Source organism: Oryctolagus cuniculus, chromosome 9 (assembly GCF_964237555.1).
Source record: "Oryctolagus cuniculus chromosome 9, mOryCun1.1, whole genome shotgun sequence".
NCBI lineage: Eukaryota > Metazoa > Chordata > Mammalia > Lagomorpha > Leporidae > Oryctolagus > Oryctolagus cuniculus.
In genome coordinates, this window is record NC_091440.1 from 68,558,845 (window position 1) to 68,583,192 (window position 24,348).

General features: G+C 41.1%; 1 protein-coding gene across 6 annotated transcripts in view; it reads left to right on the forward strand.

The window, feature by feature from the left end:
* The first annotated feature begins 2,579 nt into the window (after positions 1-2,579).
* CDADC1 (cytidine and dCMP deaminase domain containing 1) overlaps positions 2,580-24,348 on the forward strand; it is a 51,358-nt gene continuing 29,589 nt past the window's right edge. The window contains exons 1-6 of one of the 6 annotated variants that reach the window (XM_070048858.1): positions 2,629-2,833; positions 3,591-3,685; positions 14,278-14,352; positions 17,776-17,989; positions 18,558-18,735; positions 22,722-23,291. In XM_070048858.1, coding sequence (XP_069904959.1) covers positions 18,591-18,735; positions 22,722-23,291 — 715 coding nt within the window. In that variant the 5' untranslated portion in view covers positions 2,629-2,833; positions 3,591-3,685; positions 14,278-14,352; positions 17,776-17,989; positions 18,558-18,590. Of the gene's footprint in view, positions 2,834-3,590; positions 3,686-14,277; positions 14,353-16,124; positions 16,230-17,775; positions 17,990-18,557; positions 18,736-22,721; positions 23,292-24,348 lie in introns of those variants that run through there. The other 5 variants (XM_002720745.5, XM_051832271.2, XM_051832272.2 and 2 more) reach the window with 5 other exon arrangements.

The following is a 24,348-nucleotide window of genomic DNA, read 5'->3' on the forward strand; positions in this document are numbered from 1 at the left end:
TTTCCCATATTTGCATGTATTTCTAGGTTTTCCACCAAAATAAACCTATCTTTTGATGCCATTATACACTGACTTTTTGAAGCACCATCACAGGATGTTTTAAGATGAGCTCCACTGTGACAATGTATAGTCAACTACACATCTCTTTAACTAAAATACCTGAGAGGAAGTCTTGTAAAAGGGAAACATTTCTCTCTCTCTACTCTGCATACATCCAAACAACATGAAATCATTGTGTCAGAGACACCTCCTTCAGCATGTTTATTGCAGCATTGCAATACATAGCCAACATATAGATCAAGCAAGGTGTCTCTCATCACATGAATAGATAAAATATGGTGTATATATACATATATAAATACACACACAATGGAATATTATGCAGCCATAAAAGAATGAAATCCTATCCTTTTCAGCAAAATAGGTAGACCCAGACAACATCATGTTAAGTGAAATAAGCCAGACACAGAAAGACAAATTCCACATGTTCTCCCTCGAATGTACATGTTAAAAAAAAAAACACAGAACGAACACAGAATAGGGATGATTAGAGGCTAGGAGGGTTAGGAAGAGATGGTGGGAGTTTGGGAACCTAAACAGAGTTAGACTGAAAGAATAAATTCCTAGTGTTACATACCATAGTGTGGTGACTACAGTCGACAGTAACCTACTACATAATTTACGAACAAGTAGAAGAAAAGATCTTTAAGTCTCCAATCACAAAGTAATGTCAAAGAAGGGTACATATCGGGGCCGGCGCTGTGGCATAGCGGGTAAAGCCGCCTCCTGCAGTGCTGGCATCCCATACGGATGCTGGTTCAAGTCCTAGCTGCTCCACTTCCCATCCAGCTCTCTGCTGTGGCCTGGGAAAGATGGCCCAAGTCCTTGGAGCCCTGCACCCATGTGGGAGACCTAGAGGAAGTTCCTGGCTTCGGATCAGCACAGCTCCAGCAGTTGCAGCCAATTGGGGAGTGAACCAGCGATGGAAGACCTCTCTGTCTCTCATTCTCTCTCTGTGTAACTCTGACTTTCAAATAAGTAAAGGTACATGTTGATTACCCTGATTTGATCAATACATACTGTATACATGTATTGAAATGTAACACTGTAGCCCATAAATATATACAATTATTGCTAACAGAAAAAAAATTTTTAAATTTTTTGACAGGCAGAGTGGACAGTGAGAGAGAGAGACAGAGAGAAAGGTCTTCCTTTGCCGTTGGTTCACCTTCTAATGGCCGCCGCGGCCAGCACGCTGTGGCCAGAGCACCGCGCTGATTCGATGGCAGGAGCCAGGTGCTTCTCCTGGTCTCCCATGGGGTGCAGGGCCCAAGTACCTGGGCCATCCTCCACTGCACTCCCTGGCCACAGCAGAGAGCTGGCCTGGAAGAGGGGCAACCGGGACAGAATCCAGCGCCCTGACCGGGACTAGAACCCGGTGTGCCGGCACCGCAAGGTGGAGGATTAGCCTAGTGAGCCGCGGCGCTGGCTAGAAAATTTTTAAAAATAAAAAATATTGTGTCCTACAAGACATCTTAAAGAAAGTGAAAAGGCAAGTTACAAATGATGAGTAGATATTTATCATATATATCCAACGAAGAAACAATACCCACAATACATAAATAATGTTTACCAAACGGTAAGAAATAAGAAACAACCAAGTAGAAAAATTGTTAACAGACCATGGAGAGGAAACATACATAGCCAATCAACACACAAGATGTACAACCTAAGTAGAAATCAGAGAATATAAAACTCTAATATCCAACTTTACACCAACCAAACTGAGAAGTATTGAAAGTCTGACCCAAGTATTAACAATAATTATTAATAATATTATAACAATTAATAATATTAACAATTGATGGGAATAAATCCTTCTGGAAAATATTTCAGCATTATCTAGTAAATGTGACAATGACAACACAAGAATTCCACTGTAAATATAGTCCTTAAAACAACTTTTGCATATGGACACAAGGAGACCGATGCAGAGAGCATTGGGAGCATTCCGAATTTTGATAACAGAGATGGTGATGGAAAAGGCTCTGAGTCACTGGGGAAGAGGGGCAGCTTCGTTTTAAATCAACCCGACACTTCAGTACAATGCTCAAAGTCAGCCTGTTCAGGTTTTCCAGGGGCCACCTGCTAACTCCGTCCTCCTCTCCCTTTTCCCAACTATAGTTCCGCTTCTTAATACCTTATGTTGTTGATAATAGGCAGAATACCCCTACTGCGTCCCTTGGCCTTTGTAAATTCCCTAGGACCAGTCACTCTCCGATGACCGACACATCCTGGACCGCCCAGCTCCCACCAGCCCCACTACCCTGGTTCTCTGAAACCTTGATCATGACAGAAACAGTTTCCATTTCAACTCTCTTTGCTCTCTGACCCAAATTCTCAACTCTATACAGCCATCTTCTCAACAGTCTGAACAAATGAGATCCCAAGCCAAATGATCTTTTGGCAAAGCCAAACAAACAAACAAACAAACAAAAAACAGCCAAATATAGGCTTCCAACAGCTACTCGGCCACCAGGGAAGAGCAGCCTCGCCCCGCCCGGTCAGTGCCTCGCTCTGACGTCACCCAAGGCGCCCGGAGAGGCGGTCGAGTTTGAGACGTCATCTGGCTGCGCCCGCGTTGGCAGTTGCTCTACAGTTGCTGGGAAGAGGCCAGCAGGGTGGTTCGCAGGACTGGATCATGCCTGACAGGGAGAGGTTTCCTGGGAAGCAGAAGCCACTAGGCTTGGGATGAAAGAAGCAGCGCAGATGCAAAATCTGGAGAGCGCGGGGCCCGGGCGGTCTGTCAGCACCCAGACTGGCAGCATGACCGGTGAGTACCCGGGACCGAGAGCCCGGGACCCTGCTGCCACCTCTGCTTTCTCTCTGCCCTGTGCCTCTCCCGCCGTCGAGCCCCGCGTCCCCCGCCTGCCCCTCTTCTCCTGCCTGGCGGCTCATGGATCTCCGCTTGCCGCGTCCTCGCCGCTGTCACCCGCACCTCGGCCGCGCTGGCTTTTGAAGTCGCGCTCTCTGCCCCCCGTTTCCTATTCCTCGCAAGACCTGGAGCCGGGATCTCGGGTTTTGAAGAGCCTGAGAATTCCTTAAACCGTGCTTTCCCCTCGATTTCCACGTCAGTCGTACTTGGCGCGTTTCCGTGTTTAGCCGCTTTACCCTGAGAGGTCGCTCCATTTTTGTGCCGTGTTCTAATCCTTGCCCTTGTAGCAACACTTAATCAGAAAGCTAGCCCGCGACGACGTCAGAGGCGAGGACTTTGACAACTTCCTTTGGATTGGCAGAGGCGAGGACTTTTACAACTTCCTTTGGATTGTTCCCTTAGCTCCAACGTGTATCAGTCGCTGAAGTTTTCCTACTGTGTGAGGGTGGGAGAAAGCAAGCTCAACTTTGGAAAGTGCCGCCAGAGGTTGCTACAAGCTTCCTGCGATATAAGCTCTGATTCTCTTGACCCCACTCATCCTTTTCCTCCGCCTCGCGCTAAAGGGGCTGAACTACGGCTGCAGCACCCGCCTAGTGTTGAGCTGAATTTCTATTTTCATCACTAATAAAACCTTAACGTGTCTGCTCTCTTGTAGGTCAGATACCGAGGCTTTCCAAAGTCAACCTTTTCACGCTGCTCAGTCTTTGGATGGAGCTCTTCCCAGCAGAAGCCCAAAGGCAGAAATCTCAGGTAGCATTTGTTTCCCTGGATGACTTTTCCCCTTCGAAAAGCAGTGGTCTAGATTTTGATTTTATTGCTTCCGTTGCTGTCACACTTAAAACCCAAGTCAGCAAGCATTGAGATTTGAGAAATACCTTTATGATTTATTTAGAAAGATTTATTTATTTGAAAGGCGGAGTTACAGAGAGAGAGAGAGACCAAGATCTTCCATCTGCTGGTTCGCTTCTCAGATGGACATAACGGCCAGGCTGGGCCAGGCCGAAGCCAGGAGCCAGGAGCTTCTTCTAGGTCTCCTATGTGGGTGGCAGAGGCCCAGAAACGTAGGCCATCTTCCGCTGCTTTTCCCAGGCCTTTAGCAAGGAGCTGGAGGGGAAGTGGAGCAGCCAGGACTTGAACCAGTGCCCACATGAGAAGCTGGTGTTGCATGCCACGGCCTAACCCACTGTGCACAGTGCCAGCCCCTATGGTTTATCTTGATACTTGAATCTCATAGCTGTCATAGTTTATCTTTCCAACCTAAAAGTGGAATAGTTACTGTCTCACACTGTGCCATGTTTATCAGGTGTTAATGGCATTTATATGTTAGTTTGACGAATAAGACTATTGTCTACACTACACAGTTTATCCCTCAAATATATATGGTTGGTGTTTTATCTAGGTAATTTTCCCCTCTCCTACTGACTGTAAATTGCTTGAAGATAGAGAATAGAGACTATGTTAGCTATTACTTGATATATACTTTAGGATCAACCATTATAATAAGTAACTGATTTCTTATTTCATGTAAATAGTCTCTTTTGGGAATCTTATAAGAGATGACCAAAACAGGTTAGGAATGTATAGTAAATATAATCATAAAAGCCAACATATTGGGAATAAGAGATCCTGTATCTCTTTTGTTTCCTGTCCTGGGGCAACAAGGTTCTGGGTTCTCATCATTTTCATCCATACTTGTGGTGGCATGGTGCCAGGTTCTCACCATTTTGGTTGAGTAATTTTGGAAGTTTAGAGTGTTAATTTTTATAGGGGGCTGAGGTCACAGTAATAGAAAATAGTTTTAGGTTAAGTATTTAAGATGTTTTTTAAGCCAGGCAAAATGTGGGAGGGAAATTACCCATAGCTCCTCACCATTTTAACATCACTGTTAATATTTTGATACTTCCAATCTTATTTTAAGTATAACTTTTCTGTTATAAAATTATGATTGTATTCTGCAGATGTTTGGATTCATGCTTTCTACTTTGCCAGTAGTTCAGCAAAAAAGTTGCTCTGGATTTTTCACAGAAAGATTATAAATCCTTAAATTCCCATAATACTTTTAGGAGGCCATTCATGACCACACTATTTTTATTTTTCATGTTGGATGCCTCCTTTGCAGAGGCTGAAGTTGTGTACTTGGCACCACTGATACAAAGAAGCAAAGATATGGTCTTTTTTTTCTTTTTCTTTTTTTTTTTCAAAGATTTTATTTATTTATATGAGAGAGAGAGTTACAGACAGTGAGAGGGAGAGACAGAGAGAAAGGACTTCCTTCCGTTGGTTCACTCCCCAAATGACTGCAACGGCCAGAGCTACACCGATCCAAAGCCAGGAGCCAGGTGCTTCTTCCCGGTCTCCCACTTGGGTGCAGGGGCCCAAGGACCTAGGCCATCCTCTACTGCCTTCCTGGGCCACAGCAGAGAGCTGGATGGGAAGAGGAGCAGCTGGGACTAAAACCAGCGCCCATATGGGATGCCGGCGCCGCAGGTGGAGGATTAACCTACTGCGCCGCAGTGCCGGCCCATGGTCTTTAAAAAAAGCTAGGCATTTAAACAATTAAGATAGAATTAGATGGTAGCCTCAAGAACAGAGAGTGTAAGCAGAGATGCTGCCAAGATTAAGGGCCAGGCTCTATAAGGAGATGTGAAGGAAAGATACATGGGGAGAAAATATTTATACTGAAATGTGAAGGATCAGGGGATATTTGCCCAAGCCATGGGACTCCATATAGAGAAGCTTAGAGGAATGAGAGAATTTTTGAACCTCATCTTGTGGTCCCGGGGGTCTCAGGAAAAACAGATACTCGGACGCTGCTTCTCAGCCTTCAGTAGGCTTTATTTAAACAGGATAGAAAGAGAAACCCTTGAGCAAGGGGAGCTCCGAAAGAAAGGGGAAGCTCCTGTTACTCTTTCACGAACGGCTTATATAGTATATCATTGCAGAAGCATGTAAGCAAGCTTAGTCCATGCTACAGTCCATGCAGTGGCGCTCCAATCGGGTGCCTGATCACACACAGTCCATGCGCTCCTTGTCCAACCATAAAGGTGATCACGCGCCTTCATCCAATCAAGCTCCTGGTCACGTAGCAGGCGGCTCAGGTGCTAACAACAAGCTTCCACCTGGTGTTTTCTCAGCCTTGGTCAGTGGGAAAATAAGTACGGGAAGCCCCAAGGCCATAGTTGTTTTGACTCTAGCCTGGGGTTATGAAACAGTCCCGATATCACAGCTCCACAGAAACCATAAACATCCACACAGCAGTAACTATTGCAAACGGTCAGCAAGCTAAGCCTTAGCATGTGGGCCCATGGCCGGCTCAATGGGTCCCCACACATCTGAGGGTGAACTTGGGACGGAGGAAACTGGAAATAACTCAGAGGTAGACAGGAATCATTTCTTTCTTTTCTCTCCTTCTCTCCTTCTTTCCTTCCCTCCTTCCCTCCCTCCCTCCCTCCCTCCTTCCTTCCTTCCTTCCTTCCTTCCTTCCTTCCTTCCTTCCTTCCTTCCTTCTTTTTTCTTTCTTTCTTTCTTTCTTTCTTTCTTTCTTTCTTTCTTTCTTTCTTTCTTTCTTTCTTTCTTTCTTTCTTTCTTTCTTTCTTTCTTTCTTTCTTTCTTTCTTTCTTTCTTTCTTTCTTTCTTTCTTTCTTTCTTTCTTTCTTTCTTTCTTTCTTTCTTTCTTTCTTTCTTTCTTTCTTTCTTTCTTTCTTTCTTTCTTTCTTTCTTTCTCTTTCCCTCCCTCCCTCCCTCCCTTCCTTCCTTCCTTTTCTTTCCTTTCTTTCTTCTTTCCTCATAGTTAGAAGGAAAGACAGAGAAAGAAAGATCTTCCATCCTCTATTTACTCTCCAGTTAGCCTCCACAAATGAAGCTGGGGCAACTCAAAGCCAGGAGCCAGGAGCTTCTTCCAGGTCTCCCACGAGGGTGCAGGGGCCCAAGGACTTGGGCCATCTTCTACTACTTTCCCAGGCCATAGCAGAGAGCTGGATCAGAAGTGGAGCAGCCCAGACAAAAACTAGTGCCCATATGGGATGCCAGCATCGCAAGTAGTGGCTTTACCTGCTATACCACAGTGCTGGCCACAACAGGAATCATTTAATTAAAAAAACAGCTTATGCCTTGCAAAGGAGTTTCATTTTTATCTTGTCAGTATCAGCACTGTATTAAGGAATTTTTATAAGAAGTAGTAGAATTTACGACTCATGATATTTCTTGGAGTAGTTTTCTTCTCCCATTATTCTGTGAAAAAAAAAAATTTTTTTTTTTTTTTTTTGGACAGGCAGAGTGGATAGTGAGAGAGAGAGACAGAAAGGTCCTCCTTTTGCCGTTGGTTCACCCTCCAATGGCCGTCACGGCCGGCGCGCTGCGGCCGGCGCACCGCATTGATCCGAAGGCAGGAGCCAGGTACTTCTCCTGGTCTCCCATGGGGTGCAGGGCCCAAGCACTTGGGCCATCCTCCACTGCCCTCCTGGGCCACAGCAGAGAGCCGGCCTGGAAGAGGGGCAACCGGGACAGAATCCGGCACCCCGACTGGGACCAGAACCCGGTGTGCCGGCACCGCAAGGTGGAGGATTAGCCTATTGAGCCGTGGCGCCGGCCTCTGTGAAATATTTTATAAATAGTAAAATCTATTAAACATGTTGTACATTCTTATTCTATATTTCTCATTGTCTCTCTATCCCATCCTGGCTCCAAGTTTTATTAATGGCTTTGAGAAAGCTCTTCATTTTCATCATGAATTTTTAAAGTTCATTTATTGTTTCTACTTGGTAATAGCTTAAAATTCTTTTACAAAAGTGGAAGATTTCCAAGGTATCAGAAGTTTTTTTGGATTTTTTTTTTTTTTTGCATATAAAATTTGGCTTAGTCAAATTAGAAGCAGGTGCTTAGAAACTACAGGGACTAGCATTGTGACGCAGTTGGTCAGACTGCTGCCTTCTATGCTAGCGTCCCATATGAGCGCTAGTTTGAGTCCTGGCTGTTCTACTTCTGCTCTAGCTCGCTGCTAATACACTGGGAAAGCAGCAGAAGATGGCCCAGGTGTTTGGGTCCCTGCTACCCACTTCCTGGCTCCTAGCTTTGGTCTGGCCCATCCCTGGCTGTTACAGTCATTTGGGGACTGAACCAGTGGATGGAAGATCTCTCTTGTCTCTCCCTCTCTGTCACTCTGCCCTTCAAACAAATAAATTTTTTAAAAGAAATTTAAGAATTTAAAAAGTACATTTTTTTAAAGCTGGACTTGTTAGAGATTGAATACTAATCTGAAGACTTTTTTTTATTAAGATTTTATATTTATTTGAAAGGCAGAGTTACAGGGAGAGAGAGGGAGAGATTTTCCATCTGTTGTTTCACCCCACAAATGGCTGCAACCTCCAGGCCTGGGTCAGGCCAAAGCCAGGAGTCAGGAGCTTCTTCTGGGTCTCCAGAGTGAGTGGAAGGGCCCAAGGACTTGAGCCAACCTCTGCTGCTTTCCCAGGAGCATAAACAGGGAGTTGGATCAGAAGTGGAGCAGCCAGGACATGAACCAGCACCCATATGGAATGCTGGCATTGCAGATGGTGGCTTAACTTGCTACAACACAGCTCTGGCCCCTCTTCATTTTTTTAAATATTCAGATTGATCTCATTTTAATTGTTTATACACATAAACACACACCCTCAAAAAAGTATATTATATGCTGAAATCAAGTACTTTTTTGACAGGCACAAGTTATATTTAGTCTGTAAATAATTACAAATGTAAGTTTTTAGTAGAAAGTCATTGGTCAACTAATTACTGACATTTGTTCACAAAAAACATATGCCCTACTGTTTATTTATACTTTATTAAGAAATCAGGAAAAATAGCTCATTAGGCTTTCAGTTAGCTCTTTGATTAAAATAGTGCTAAGTAAATTTCAGCATTATGAAACCACATTAGTACAAGATTTTATATAGCTTTGTGTCTTGTTTAACAAATGATCAGGTTTATAACTCCTTGTTTTCCCTTGAGTCAGTGACTCTTTCTTGATAATTTGTTCCTTTAACTTTGCCATTATTCATTTGTTTACTTAATTTATTTTTTTAAGATTTATTTTGTTTAAAATTCTAGAGTTACATAGAGAGAGGGATAGACAGAGAGAGGGAGATCTTCTCTTTGCTGGTTCACTCCCCAAGTGGCCACAACAGCCAGCACTGTGCCAGACTGAAGCAAGAAGCCAGGAGCTTCATCCATGTCTCTTATGTGGGCCATCTTCAGCTGCCTTCCCAGGCTGTTAGCAGGGAGCCGGATTGGAAGTGGAGCAGCCAAGACTTGAACCAGTGCACATATAGGATGCTGGCATTGCAGGTGGTGACTTTACCCACTACACCACAACATTGGCTCCTATCTTTGCCATTTTTATTATTATTTATATAAACAAATTTGTTTTACATTCCCAAGAGCAAATTTGTAAGATATTTAGAACATGATTGTTTTTGATTATCAACTGCTTAAATATTGAATGTCAATAAAGCAGATCTGTTTTTATAGTTTATAAAAATAAGTCTTTTGTTTTAAATATTTTACTTGTAATCTGTTTAAGAGACAGAGTGCTGATCTGCTGGTTCCCTTCCCTGTATCTGCAGTGGCCTGCCAGGGCCTGGCTGAGATTGAATCCAGGAGCCAGAAACACAATCCAGATCTCCCACATGAGTGGGTGGAAGGAATCCAGTTCTGAGCCATCACCACTGTCTCTCAGGGTCTGCATTGGCAGAAAACTGGAATCAGGAACTGGAGCCAGGAATGGATTCCAGGCACTCTGATATAGGACACAAGCATCTTAAACTGCTACTGTTTATTTAAAATCTTATTTAGAAATCTGACACATATCCATTTCTATTTAAGACTTTTAAATGGAAAGTAAAAACAGACATAGAAATGAGTACAAAGGATATGGAAACAAAGAAAATCCACGTTTTAGGAATGCCAGCTGACCAGGAAATATTTTTGACTTGGATATATGAAAGGTTATCATGTTTATACCTAATCTTAAAGCTTATTCTGATACTGTTCACTATATTAGTGTTTTCTCAGCTTTGTTCCCACACCCATGTCTGGTTGGATTGTAGTTGTCAAACCATGGTTTGGGGTAGGCCTCCATGTCTTGTCTGTACTTGCAGGCTTAAGGACTCAGTGGCACCTAGGCAGAGGGTACCTTAATATTATACTAGCAGCAATCTTATGAGTTAATAGGCTTCATATGTTAGCTTTGGAGCTTGACTATCATTTTGAACATTGTTTCTATAAGGAAATGTGTTTTAAATAAAAAAAAGTTTATGAAATATTTAAAACATAATTACTTGTAGGTTTGTAACTGAAAGCTTGGTCCCTATCCCTAGTGCCGAATCAAAATAAGAAATGCAAAGTTTGAGGATAAAGGAAAGAGAAAGTTTAATCTATTGATAGATTAGGACAGTAGCAGACCTTGGGGTCTCAAGAACTACTGTCCTGGCCGGCGCTGCCGCTCACTAGGCTAATCCTCCGCCTTGCGGCGCCGGCACACCGGGTTCTAGTCCCGGTCGGGGCACCAGATTCTGTCCCGGTTGCCTCTCTTCCAGGCCAGCTCTTTGCTGTGGCCAGGGAGTGCAGTGGAGGATGGCCCAAGTGCTTGGGCCCTGCACCCCATGGGAGACCAGGAGAAGCACCTGGCTCCTGCCATCGGATCAGCGCAGTACGCCGGCCGCAGCGCGCTGGCCGTGGCGGCCATTAGAGGGTGAACCAACGGCAAAGGAAGACCTTTCTCTCTGTCTCTCTCTCTCTCACTGTCCACTCTGCCTGTCAAAAAAAAAAAAAAAAAAAAAAAAAAAAAAACACTACTGTCCTGCTTAGTGAAAATGGTCTGGGGCTTTTAAGAAGTACAAGAGTGAGGTTAGGGAGCCAGCGCTGTGGCGTAGCCAGTAAAGCTGCTGCCTGCAGTATCAGCATATCATATGGGTGCTGATTCAAGACTCGCCTGCTTCACTTCCAATCCAGCTCTCTGCTATGGCCTGGGTGGGCAGTAGAAGATGGCCCACGTACTTGGGCCCCTGCACCCATCTGGAGACATGGGAGAAGCCCCTGGCAGTTTTGAGCCATGGAAAAACATAAAGTGTGGCCAAGACTATGAAGGAATAAAGAGGAAAAAGGTTAATTAATTAGAATTGAGAAGATAAGGGACTATGTGGCAAAGGTATTGCATATGAGTTGTGGTAGGCAGAATAATGGCTTCCCAGTCCCTGAAGCCAGTGACTATTTATGTCACAAAGCAAGGGGAAATTAAAGTGATGGATGGAATTAAGGCTGCTAATTATCTGTTTTAAGATGGGGAGACTGTCCTGGATTATCTGATAAGCCCCCAATTATCACAAGGGTCATTATAAGTGGAAAAAGGAGGCAGAGAATCAGAGAGACGCATCATGAAAAAGACTCCACTGGCCATTTCTAGCTTTGAAGATAGAAGGATATAGGCAGTCTGCAGAAGCTGGCAAAGGTTAAGGAAATGGATTCTCTCCTAGGACCTCCCGGAAGAACTCAGCCCTACAGATACTTTAATTTTAGCCCAGTGAAACTTCCAGAACTGTACAATAAATTTCTGTTGTTTTAAGCCACCAACTTCATGGTAACTTGCTACAGCAGCAACAGAAAATTAACATAAGGGGGCTGGTGCTGTGGCATAGTGGGCTGGGCCTCCACCTGTGACACCGGCATCCCATTTAGGTGCCAGTTCGTGTCCTGGCTGCTCCTCTTCTGATCCAGCTCTCTTCTATTGGCCTGGGAAAGCAGTAGAAGGTGGCCCAAATGCTTGGGCCCCTGCACTCATTGAGAAACCTGGAAGAAGCTCCTGGCTCCTAGCTTTGTATCAGCCCAGCTCTGGCCACTGCAGCTATTTGGGGAGTGAACCAGGAGATAGAAGCTCTCCCCTATCCCCAGCCTCTGCCCCTCAAATAAATAAATAAATCTTTTTTTTCCCCTAGGACTTCTGGCCTATTTTAACTTTTATTTTATAAATATAAATTTCCAAAGTACAGTTTATGGATTACAATGGCTCCCCCCCTCCCATAACTTCCCTCCAACACGCAATCCTCCCATCTCCTGCTCCCTCTCCCATTCCATTCACATCAAGATTTTCAATTATCTTTACATACAGAAGATCAATTTAGTATAAATTAAGTAAAGATTTCAACAGTTTGCACCCACACCGAAACACAAAGTGTAAAATACTGTTTGAGTACTAGTTATAGCATTAATTCACATTGTACAACACATTAAAGACAGATCCTACATGAGGAGTAAGTGCACAGTGACTCTGTTGTTGACTTAACAAATTGACACTCTTGTTTATGGCGTCAGTAATCACCCTTGGCTCGTGTCATGAGTTGCCAAGGCTATGGAAGCCTTTTGAGTTTGCCGACTTTGATCTTATTTAGACAAAGTCATAGTCAAAGTGGAAGTTCTCTCCTCCCTTCAGAGAAAGGTACCTCCTTCTTTGATGGCCCATTCTTTCCACTGGGATCTCATTCGCAGAGATATTTCATTTAGATCTTTTTTTTTTTTTGGCCAGAGTGTCTTGGCTTTCCATGCCTAAAATACTCTCATAGGCTCTTCAGCCAGATCTGAATGCCTTAAGGGCTAATTCTGAGGCCAGAGTGCTGTTTAGGGCTTCTGCCATTCTGTGAGTCTGCTGTGTATCCTGCTTCCCATGTTGGATTGTTCTCTCCTTCTTAATTCTATCAGTTAGTTATTAGCAGACACTAGTCTTGTTTGTGTGATGCCTTTGACTCTTAGACCTATCATTATGATCAATTGTGAACTGAAACTGATCACTTCGACTAGTGAGAGGGCATTGGTACATGCCACCTTGATGGGATTGAATTGGAATCCCCTGGTACATTTCTAACTCTGCCATTTGGGGCAAGTCAGCCTGAATATGTCCCAAATTGTACATCTCCTCCCTCTCTTATTCCCACTCTTATATTTAACAGAGATCACTTTTCAATTAAATTTAAACACCTAAGAATTAGAAAAATAAATAAATAAATAAATCTTAAAAAAAAATGGAGGCTGGGCTGCTGAGTCAGGTACTGAAGCCAGTTTTGGATCTGATAACAAGATATCTCGAGACATCAGTGCAGTTCCTTGTGAAGTTGCTTGATGGCTTGGTTTTGTATGAGAAGGAGATAGCAGAATGTTTTGTACAATTAAGTAGCTATAAAATGTTATTTGGCTGAGATGTGAAAGAGGCGAAGTATTGTGCTAAGAAGTTCCAGTGTTTCATTAGTCAGGATGTAGCCCACTCAGCCTAGAGCCATGCTTAGGGTGCCCTTAGTTATTCATACTCTTTGCATTCTGGTAAAATAAATTCAAACTTCTTCTATGAGGAGGGCCAGATAACTTTCCAAGTGCAGGTGGCTTTCTCAAGGTCAGTTTCTGGAATTCACAAAGCAAGTATTGTTTATTTGTTAGAACAGACATTTTAGTTAGTCACCAGCTCAGGAGTTTGCTTTTGTTGATCAGAATATGAAAAGGAAAAGAAGTATTTGGTACAATTACAGGTAGTCAGCTACTTGTATATCTAACGTCAATGAAGCAGAACTAATAATTTCATTTATTCTGATGGCATTGCCATTGTAAGGAAGCAAAATCCACGTTGGAATGGAGGAAGGATGCAAAATGAAAGAGCATATTGTACTACACTTTCATAATGTTTTTTGCACAAACATTTTCTTTTTCATGATGCGTCTCTCTGATTCTCTGCCTCCTTTTTCCACTTATAATGACCCTTGTGATAATTGGGGGCTTATCAGATAATCCAGGACAGTCTCCCCATCTTAAAACAGATAATTAGCAGCCTTAATTCCATCCATCACTTTAATTTCCCCTTGCTTTGTGACATAAATAGTCACTGGCTTCAGGGACTGGGAAGCCATTATTCTGCCTACCACAACTCATATGCAATACCTTTGCCACATAGTCCCTTATCTTCTCAATTCTAATTAATTAACCTTTTTCCTCTTTATTCCTTCATAGTCTTGGCCACACTTTATGTTTTTCCATTGCTCAAAACTGCCACAATTCTGTAATTTTAAACTACAGAATTTCATTTTCTGATCACAGCTGCCAACCCTTCAATGTTTTGGGAAATGACATGGGGGCCAGATTTTATAAAGTCCTGTATTACTACAGTGGATGGTCTGAACTTGATCCTGAGCAACGTAGGAAGTCAATGCAGAGTTTTAACAAGGAAAAGGAAAGATTGTCTAAAGCCAAAGAAACCAGCCTTTAAACATGGTACTATTCAACTAATTTTATGTCATATGTACTAATACTTTTTGCCTTAATCTGATTTTAATTAGAAGACTGAAGAGGAAAAGCATGGATCCATAGGAGATAATGAAGATACAGCCAGAGTGTCTACTGACCAAAAACAGGTGAATTTTTTAAAGATTATTTATTTATTTATTTGAAAGTGTTACAGAGGGAGAGACAGAGAAAGAGAGAGAGAGGGAGAGAGAGAGAAGTCTTTCATTCACTGGTTCACTCCCCAAGTGGCTGCAAAGGCCAAGGCGGAGCCAGGCTGAAGCTGGGAGCCAGGAACTTCTTCCAGGTCTCCCACATGGGTCCAGAGGCCCAAGCACTTGAACCATCTTCTGCTGCTTTTCCTAGGCCATTAGCAGAGAGCTGGATCAGAAGTAGAACAGCCGAACTTGAACTTGCACCCTTATGGGATGCTGGCATCACAGGCAATGGCTTTACCTGCTATACTAGAATGCCTGTTCCCAAAACAGGAGAGTTTTTTATGATTAAAAAATATTTAAGGGGCTGGTGCTGTGGCATAGTAGGTTAAGCCTCCCACCTGCAATGTCATCATCCCATATTGGCGCTGGTTCAAGTCCTGGCTGTTCTATTTCCGATCCAGTTCTCTGCTGTGGCCTGGGGAAACCGTAGAAAATGGCCCAAGTACTTGGACCGCTGCACCCCCCATGGGAAACCCGGAAGAATCTCCTGGCTCCTGGCTTCAAATCACCTCAGCTCCAGCCGTTGCAGTCATTTGGAGAGTGAACCAGTGGATGGAAGACTTCTCTCTCCTGTCTTTGCCTCTAACTCTCTGTAACTCCGCCTTTTAAATAAATAAGCAAATCTTAAAAAAAAAAAAAAAAAAAAAAAAAAAAACTTGGGCCCATAATTACTAAAGAAAGGAGATGGTATAAAGTAGGGAAAAAAAACCTTCCTGTACTCAAGTTCCCTATTCCCACTTCCAAGGGAGTTTCTTAAGTAGTCTTCTAAAAATCTACATGTTTACAAGACTGTATATCTCTGCTATAAATATTAAAATAACCAAAAAATGCAGTTATTGTGAGATACTCCTAGCTTTTTTAAAATATCATTTTCAAATTTAACTCTTGACTCCTAATATTAGTTTATCTAGACATGTTTGAGAATCAGTCTTCCATGATTCTCCCACATGCATGCACACATTTTGCAGGTTATCCCAAATATGCAAGCCTAGCTACTCTTCACTAGGGCCGTTTCTCGTTGTGTTTGCAGTGAGCAACCTGGAGAGTTGAGGGCTGAGATAGTGTCTTCTCTGGGATGAAGAGCAGATTGGCTTATTCTTTGTTATGGAACAGGAGGATCCCAAAGCTCAGTGTTCTCTCCTGTAACACAACCTTCTGGGCCTATCTGCATTACTTCCTATGGGACTTCAGGGGAAGGGAACCATCTCAGGCATGATGCCCATACTGCTTGCTGTGCTCTAAATAGTAAAGTCCTTTGTCTATGACCCAGAAGTTTCATGCCTTTAGCTAGTATTCATGAAACAGTAACAGGTTGGCCTATTAACTAGTAGATGGGGTAAAATCAAAGCCTAGAGCTCAAAGATGAACTTTTTTTTTTTTTTTATAATATTGCATTGCATTTTCTTGTTACTTTAATTTTTTGAGTTTTTCAGAGATTCTGACTCATTGGGTGTGGAGTGGAGACCAAACAGGTGTATTTTCAAAAGTTTTATCTTGATGATTCTGATTTCCTGATTAATTCTGAGAGACCCAATAAGAATACAGAAATACACTTGTTTTCAGACTATTTGAATGTGTTCATCATAGGATAGATGAAGAAAACAGTGAATCACTGTTTAAGTGAATATACTAGGTCTTATTCAAAACAGACTATCTTTTTTTGCCCATGTTGTAATATAGAACTCTGTGACAAGAATTACTTAAGCAACTTGCCAATATGTTAGGGAAGTGAAGCAAAATCAAGATCCAGAAAAGTGGTTCAAAAAAGATTTAATCTTCTGGGAAGTACAGTAAGTGGAAGTACCAAAATGAAATGCAACTTAGGCTTTCCTTTGTTTTGTTTTGTTAAGTCTGAGATGTAAAAATCTTTAGCTGGAAGTAAAATGAAAAATTTTTTTTTCTGAAGTATTTAGTATATATTAAAGATTTCAACAGTTTGCACCCACACTGACACACAAAGTATAAAGTACTGTTTGAATACTAGTTTTACCGTTAATTCGCATAGTACAACACATTAAGGACAGAGATCCTACATGGGGAGTAAGTGCACAGTGACTCCCATTGTTGATTTAACAGTTGACACTCTTATAATGACGTCAGTAATCACCTGAAGCCCTTGTCATGTACTGCAAGGCTATGGAAGCCTCTTGAGTTCACAAACTCTGACCTTATTTAGACAAGGCCATAATCAAAGTGGAAGTTCTCTCCTCCCTTCAGAGAAAGGTACCTCCTTCTTTGATGGCCCGTTCTTTCCACTGGGATCTCTCTCATAGAGATCTTTCATTTAAGTCATTTTTTGCCACAGTGTCTTGGCTTTCCATGCCTGAGAAACCCTCATGGGGTTTTTAGCCAGATCTGAATTCCTTAAGGGCTGATTCTGAGGCCAGAGTGCTGTTTAGGGCATTTGCCATTCTAAGTCTGCTGTGTATCCTGCTTCCCATGTTGGATCATTCTCTCCTTTTTAATTCTATCTATTGTTATTAACAGACACTGGTCTTATTTATGCGATCCCTTTGACACTTAATCCTATCTTTATGATCAGTTATGAACTTAAACTGATCATTTTAACTAGTAAGATGGCATTGATACCTGCCAACTTAATGGGGATGCCTATTTTTATTTTAAACAAACTTGCTGGAAGTAACTAGAAGTAAGTAACCTGTACTTTGTATTTGAAGGACTTAAAACTCTTAAATCAATGTTCTTTTATAAAGGAAAGATTTTTGTATTCCACTTAAATGTCTTGATAGTTAGGAGATGGTTGCTTGACTCAGAAATCTTCCATGAAATCTCTATTTTTTGTTTTTAGGCATTTAACAAAGTATCCTTCTTCATACTCATAACTGGAACTGAAACTTGACTACTTTAGTTAAGAGAGCTTTGGTCTGACCATTAAAATTACTTCAGATGTGTTCTGTTGCAGGACTGATACAGGGTAAAATCCCTTTGGAGGGGTTGAGGACTAAGGGCTAACCCATCCTCAGCCCAGGTGCCAGTCATTGTTGTATCATTTGGTCCTGGATCCAAGGATCAGGTCTACATTCCTTACTTGGAGTCTTTGGTCAGAAAAACAGCATAGACTATTTTGTATAAGTTGGCACATTTTAGGCTCAAGTAACAGAAAACTTCCTTCAAAGAGGTCCATTAGAACTCTAGAACCCCAGTCAGTACCCCCCTTTTTTTGTTGTTATAATTTATCCAAATATTTGTAGTATATGGACTCAAACCACATCAGGGTAAACTGCCACAGTGCTAAGAACTAGTGCAGCTGGTATTTAGAAAGAAACTGAGAATTTTTTTTTATTAAAAATGTTTTTATTTCATTTTATTTGAAAGGCAGAGATAGAGATCTTCCGTCCACTGATTCATTCCCAAAAAATGCCTGCAACAGCCAGGGCTGAGACCAGGGTGAAGCCAGGAACCTGGAATTCCATCTGGTCTCCCACATGGGTGGCAGATATCCAAGTATTTGAGCCATCACCTTCTGCCTCCCAGGGTGCGTATTGGTAGGAAGCTGGATCAGAAGCGGAGTGTCCAGGACTCATACCAGGTACTCCGAATGGGAGGTAGACATCCTAAATGGCAGCTTTACCATAGTACCAGACACCTGAGAACTGTCTTTATTTTAGTCAGTATTTAAAATACTTTAGGTTTAATATGATGTCTACTTTAGTGCTGCCTTTTACCATTGTGGGTCTTTTAGAAAATCATGTAAATTCTCTGAATTTATCCATGTTTAAAATCAGAGGATTTTCCAGATTTTTCATTTTTACCATCCTGAAGCTTAATATTATATAATCTTAGATTAGATGCTATAAGAAATCAACTTGATTTGGTTTCCGCCCTTTAATAGGTTAAAATATATTCATTTCTTGCTAGAATAAGTTTTTGATAATTTCATGCTTAATTATTTGGTTAGTAAGAGCCTTGGTTTAGAAAACTTCTGATCCAAAGTCAACACTGAACTTTCAGAAATTTTATGCTTAATGGAGAAATTTGTAAATTTTGCACAAAATGTGTTCAGATAAAGAACTTTCATTTTATTAATAAATTAAGTGCAATTCATGATATCATTAGATGTTATAACTAATAAATTATTATCTTATATCTTGACGCAGGTGAAGAGAACTGGTCTTGTGGTAGTGAAAAACATGAAAATTGTTGGTCTCCACTGTTCTAGTGAAGATTTACATGCTGGGCAAATTGCTCTTATTAAACATGGGTCAAGGCTGAAAAACTGTGATCTTTATTTTTCCAGAAAACCATGTTCTGCTTGTTTGAAAATGATTGTAAATGGTAAGTGCAAATAAGGTTTTGTTGGGGTTTAAGAGCATTTCTCTGAGAGCAATCATTGGGGATGAATTGCTTCAATACCACAGGGGTAATTTGGAAGTAAAAATAATATGTGAAAACGGTGTGACACAGTGTAAGAAAAAGAATCAGAAAACATGAAATCTATAGTCCCTAGCTGGGTAGCTATCTCCCAAGGTCTGCATTTTGAAAGACAGTGCACAAATTTTGAATGTGTAGCCGTCCATCTGTGCCATACGAGGCTACTCATAAACCTCTGTGTTCCTCCGTGATTCTATTTTACAGCTAAGTAAGCATACCTTTCTTCTGTTGAAAAGAATATGTATCTTGGGGCTGGCATTGTGGTGCGGCAGGTCAAGCCACCGTTAGCAAAGCTAGCATCCCATATCAGAGTCCTATGGCTTCCTGCTTTTTCTGCTTGTTTGAAAATGGCAAGTGCAGATAAGGTTTTGTTGGGGATTAAAAGCTTTTCTCTGAGATCAGTCAGTGGGGACAAATTGTCTGAATACCATAGGGGTAATTTGGAAATAAAAATATATATCTGAAAACAGTCCTGGGGTTTCCTTCTAATGTGCCCGGAAGGCAATGGATGCTGGCCCAAGTACTTGGGTCCTTACCACCCATGGGGAGACTGGGATAGAGTTCCTGGCTCCTGGCTTTGGCCTTGCCCAGTTGTGGTTGTTGTGGCCATTTGGGGAGCAAACCAGCAGACAGAAGATCTCTCTTCCTCTCTCTCACTCTGCTTTTCAAATAAATAGATAAATATTTTTAAAAACCTATCTTGTATATAGACACTGGCAGATCAAACAAGCACACTAATGTAGTTCCTAATTCTTTCCCTCAAATTGTTACTTGGGGGCCAAGATGGCAATTTAATGTGAATACATCATCTAGCACCAAATAAGTGATAATACACTAGTAAGTGATGTGTAATCGCAGGGGAAAAATAGTGATCCTTGCAGGTTGTCATGTTAGGACAGGCTGGGGCTTAGCTGGTTCTTGGTGAGTGAGATGCAAAGTAGGAAGAATGTAGTGCTAGTCATGGGGAACAGCACTAGTGTAGTCATCAAGACGCATATAGTGAAGTTCTCGGGTTAGTGTTCTTGGATGATAGTAGCAGATGGATTATAATGATATGATTGATGGATTGGGGCTTAGTGGAGAACTTTGAAAAACTGTATGTTTTAGACTTTATCTTACAAAACAGGGACCCTAGACCTGTTTTTAGAAAAAGCTATTTTTATTTACAACAAAGTCCTATGAGTAATGATTAAATCTAGGTTTAAGTCAGTGGAAGAACTTCCAGAAGAAATGGTCATGGGACTAGAAACCTCCTGGTCTACAACAAATATTTCAAACTGGTAGTTATCTGTGATAGTGGTCCAACTGTGTGGTCTCCCCTACTGCAGTTACCAGTTGAGAAGATAGTTATAAAGTAGTGATGACATATTTTTCTCCTTTTTCAATTAACCAGGCAGATTTAATATTCATTTTATCACTTATATTCAACTGACTTATAATTCCTGTTACAATGTGGAGCCATTGAAGTTTTAAGCAGGATGTAACATGATTGAAATTATGTTTGCTGTTGTTACTGAATTGGAACTGGAAGAAATAAAGAGATTGGAAGCTTGATCAGTAGCACATTGCATGAGGCAGGATATAACATAGGATTCACTTGGCAGCATTGCTATAGAAAGGAAAGAATGTGAAAGAGCCGGAACATTGTTGACTGGTCTGTTCTGGAGTCTAGGGAGAAGAATGAATACTAAAGATGGTTGCATCTATACTGAGCTGACTGCTGAAAGCATTCCCAATGACCTCAGGTGCTCATGTATTATTTAGTTATCTTGGGAAGGGAGCATAGTTGAATCTCAGGCTATTGATTTCACTTACAGTCACTATTTCCTCATTTACAAAGCAAACATTCCCTCAGCCCAGTGGCTCTCAGCATGCTGCCAGTGGACACCTGATGGTCCATGAGGTCAGCCCTATTTCCACGATAATACTGCATTTGCACCAATGGTGTTTCCATAATACTACATTTGCACCAATGATGCAAAAACAATGATGAGAGAAACTCCTGGTGCCGAATCATGAAGCAAGGCAGAGATGCCAAACTGCACTGGTATACATTGTACTCCTCATTATACTTGAAGGAAATTAATGTCACATAAGAACATCCTCAATGAAACAGGAGGAATGGTGAATTTTATTAAATCCCAGCCCTTTTTTTGTTAGAAATTTCTTTATTCTTTTTAAGCACCAGCTTAATACTGCAGAAAATTTCAAATGATCCTTTGACAACCCACTGCCCCCAACCCGAATTCTTGATCCAGAGCTTTTCAAGTAAAGACATGCTCTCCTCTCTCTTCTATATGAAACTTTATGAAATAAAGGCAAAGGACTGTGTACATTGTACTATAAAAACACGGCCCCAGCTCTGGAAATGGTGGCTACTCAGCTTCCTCCACTGCACAGGGCCTGAAAGACTCTTGTTCATGAACTGTCTCTTCACAAAGCAAGTCTGCTCGAGTACATGTATTTTTAATATTCTGTGGGAAGATGTGGATATAAAGCACTTTAGTTTCAAAACTAAGTATAAATACTGCCTTGAGGAAAACCATTTATGAGGTTGTTTTGTGTTGCAAACTGAATTATCCACTTTTTTCAAAGAACACTATGAACTGGTTATTAAAGCCTGGCTATTTTGCAGACATTTTCTCAAAAAAAGAAGTGAAATGACTAACAATATTTGTTGCCAGTGATAAAATTTGGGCTTTCAAGCAAAACTGAGAATTTTTAAAAGTTAATATCCATCATTCTAAGTTTGACAGTTTCCCAATATTTAGACTCTTTTGATGCAATTGGTGGTGATGCTCATGAATGGGAAAAAATTGAAAATCAGTAAATCAGTGATTTCCAAACAATAAGCACATGATGCTACAAACCATGCTTGAGTAAAGGAGTCACTCTAATTATGAGACAGACTGATGGACTGCAGTGTGACAGAAGATTTTGTGATGGTGTGGTTTCAGATCTCATCTTGTAACTAGCCCCTAAGAAACTATCCCACATCAACTTTTTGAAGTGTCAAAGAAGAATACTCATAGTTATTTAAAAAAGCTGTTAAAGTACTTATTTTTCAAATCCATATCTGTATAAGGCCACATGAAAACAGCCTATTACATAGGATTGGAAACAGAAGGATATCTGAGACTCCAGCTGTTAAGCCAAATATTAAATATATTTATATAATATATAATATATTTTATATTAAATATTAAATATATTTGTAGAAATTTTAAACAATACCATTACTCTCACTAATTTTTGTTGTCTTAGGAAATACAGGATTTAGTTGTTTTTTTCTTTTTAAAAAATTATTTATTTATTTATTTGAAAGTCAGAGTTACACAGAGAGAGGAGAGGCAGAGAGAGAGGTCTTCCATCTGATGGATCACTTCCCAATTGGCCGCAAAGGCCAGAGCTGCGCTGATCTGAAGCCAGGAGCCAGGAGCTTCTTCTGGGTCTCCCATGTGGGTGCAGGGGCCCAAGGACTTGGGCTATCACCCACTGCTTTCCTATGCCATAGCAGAGAGCTGGATTGGAAGTGGAGCAGCCGGGTCTCAAACCAGCGTCCATATGGGATGCCGGTACTTCAGGCCGGGGCGTTAACCCACTGCACCACAGCACCAGCCCATTATTTTTTTCTTATAAAGCTATGCTATTTACAGAAGTCCCCCATATCCACAATGAAGTAGGGAATACTTTCAAGGACTCACAGTGAATGCCTGAAACCACCTTGTATATGCTAAATTTTTCTAACATCTTACTTCATTGTATTAACCCTTAATAATAATAGGTGAAGACGTTAATTCTATTGGAACTTCTTGATTTACTGCAATGATAGGGTGGATAGGTCAATTCATCTTGTATCAAATAACTGCCTTTCCTATTTTATATTTCAGCTGGAGTTAACCGGATTTCATATTGGCCTGCTGATCCAGAAATAAGTTTGCTTACTGAGGCTTCTAGCTCTGAAGATGCAAAGTTAGATGCCAAAGCCGTGGAAAGATTGAAGTCAAACAGCAGGGCCCATGTGTGTGTCCTACTTCAACCTTTGGTGTGTTATATGGTGCAGTTTGTAGAGGAGACTTCTTATAAATGTGACTTTATTCAAAAGATTACAAAAACATTACCAGATGCTAACACTGACTTTTATTCTGAATGTAAACAAGAAAGAATAAAAGAATATGAAATGTTATTTTTGGTTTCAAATGAAGAAATGCATAAGCAAATACTAATGACAATAGGTTTGGAGAACCTGTGTGAAAACCCATATTTTAGCAATCTAAGGCAAAATATGAAAGACCTTATCCTGCTTTTGGCCACAGTAGCTTCCAGTGTGCCCAGCTTTAAACACTTCGGATTTTATTGTAGCAATCCAGAACAGATTAATGAGATTCACAATCAAAGTTTACCACAAGAAATTGCAAGGCACTGCATGGTTCAGGCCAGGTTATTGGCATATCGAACTGGTGAGTTACATGCTTAGTTCATAAATTGGGGCTGATTGGTTTGGGTTGTATTTGTTTCAGAAGTAAAGTGGTATTCACCTCATGTGTAGTAGAATTCATTTACTCTTAGATACTGGTGTTTTGCTGTTTGTTCAATATAGAGAAATTAGTGAGACCCCTGAGTAGATACTCTTTCTTTGAGCAGTTTTAGGATTCCTTGTGGCCTAAATGCAATACCACATGTATTAATCAGGGCCCGAGTGTCTAGCCCCTTGCTTATGTGATTTCTTTTTCATTGAGCCCTCCTGTAAAGATTGAACAAAAAGGCAAAGGAGAAGGAAGCAAAATCATTTTTGTTAATTTTTCAATATTTTGTTTTATTAAATAAAAACTTTACTAAATATTGCAAAAATATGAGTTGAGAATAACTGGTAAAATCAAGGTAAAGGAATGTTGATTGTGACAGATTCTTTTGATTGCTATTATGTCTCATTGAGAAATCAACATTTTTACTTCATTAGGTTGTGTTAAGTGGAAACAAAATGTTACTTGGGAATTTGTTGTGATGAAGATGCATCTGTTTCCGATTATGGAATGGGATTTTCACATCATCCCAGATGTGAGACTTTTCAAAGACTCATGAGCACTTTTTAAAGTGCAACTTTGTGATAAGGGGGGGGGGGGATGTAGGCAGGGGAGCAGGAAAGTTAATATTTGTCTGCATTGTGAATTATAGTAAGATTTAAAAATTATCCCAAGTAAGAAAAAGAGAAAACCAGAAAAGGTCCAACAGATGTCATTGGTTCTAAGCATAGTCTGACAAGAGACCACAGGTCGAAGTCAATTCAGAAGAACAGAGGTTGTCAGCTGGCAGCATCACCATTAAAACTTGCATGAACCACAGATGCTCCTCCCCTAATCCAGCTTTGTTAAAATAGGCTGCTAGCCAAGTGTGGGCTAGGCCTATGTTTTTTAAAGGTTCTGCAAGGGTTAATAATTACTCAATTCTTATTAAAGAATTTGATTTTATACAAGTATACATGGGGTATCCAAAAAGTTAATAGAAAATGCCCCTTGT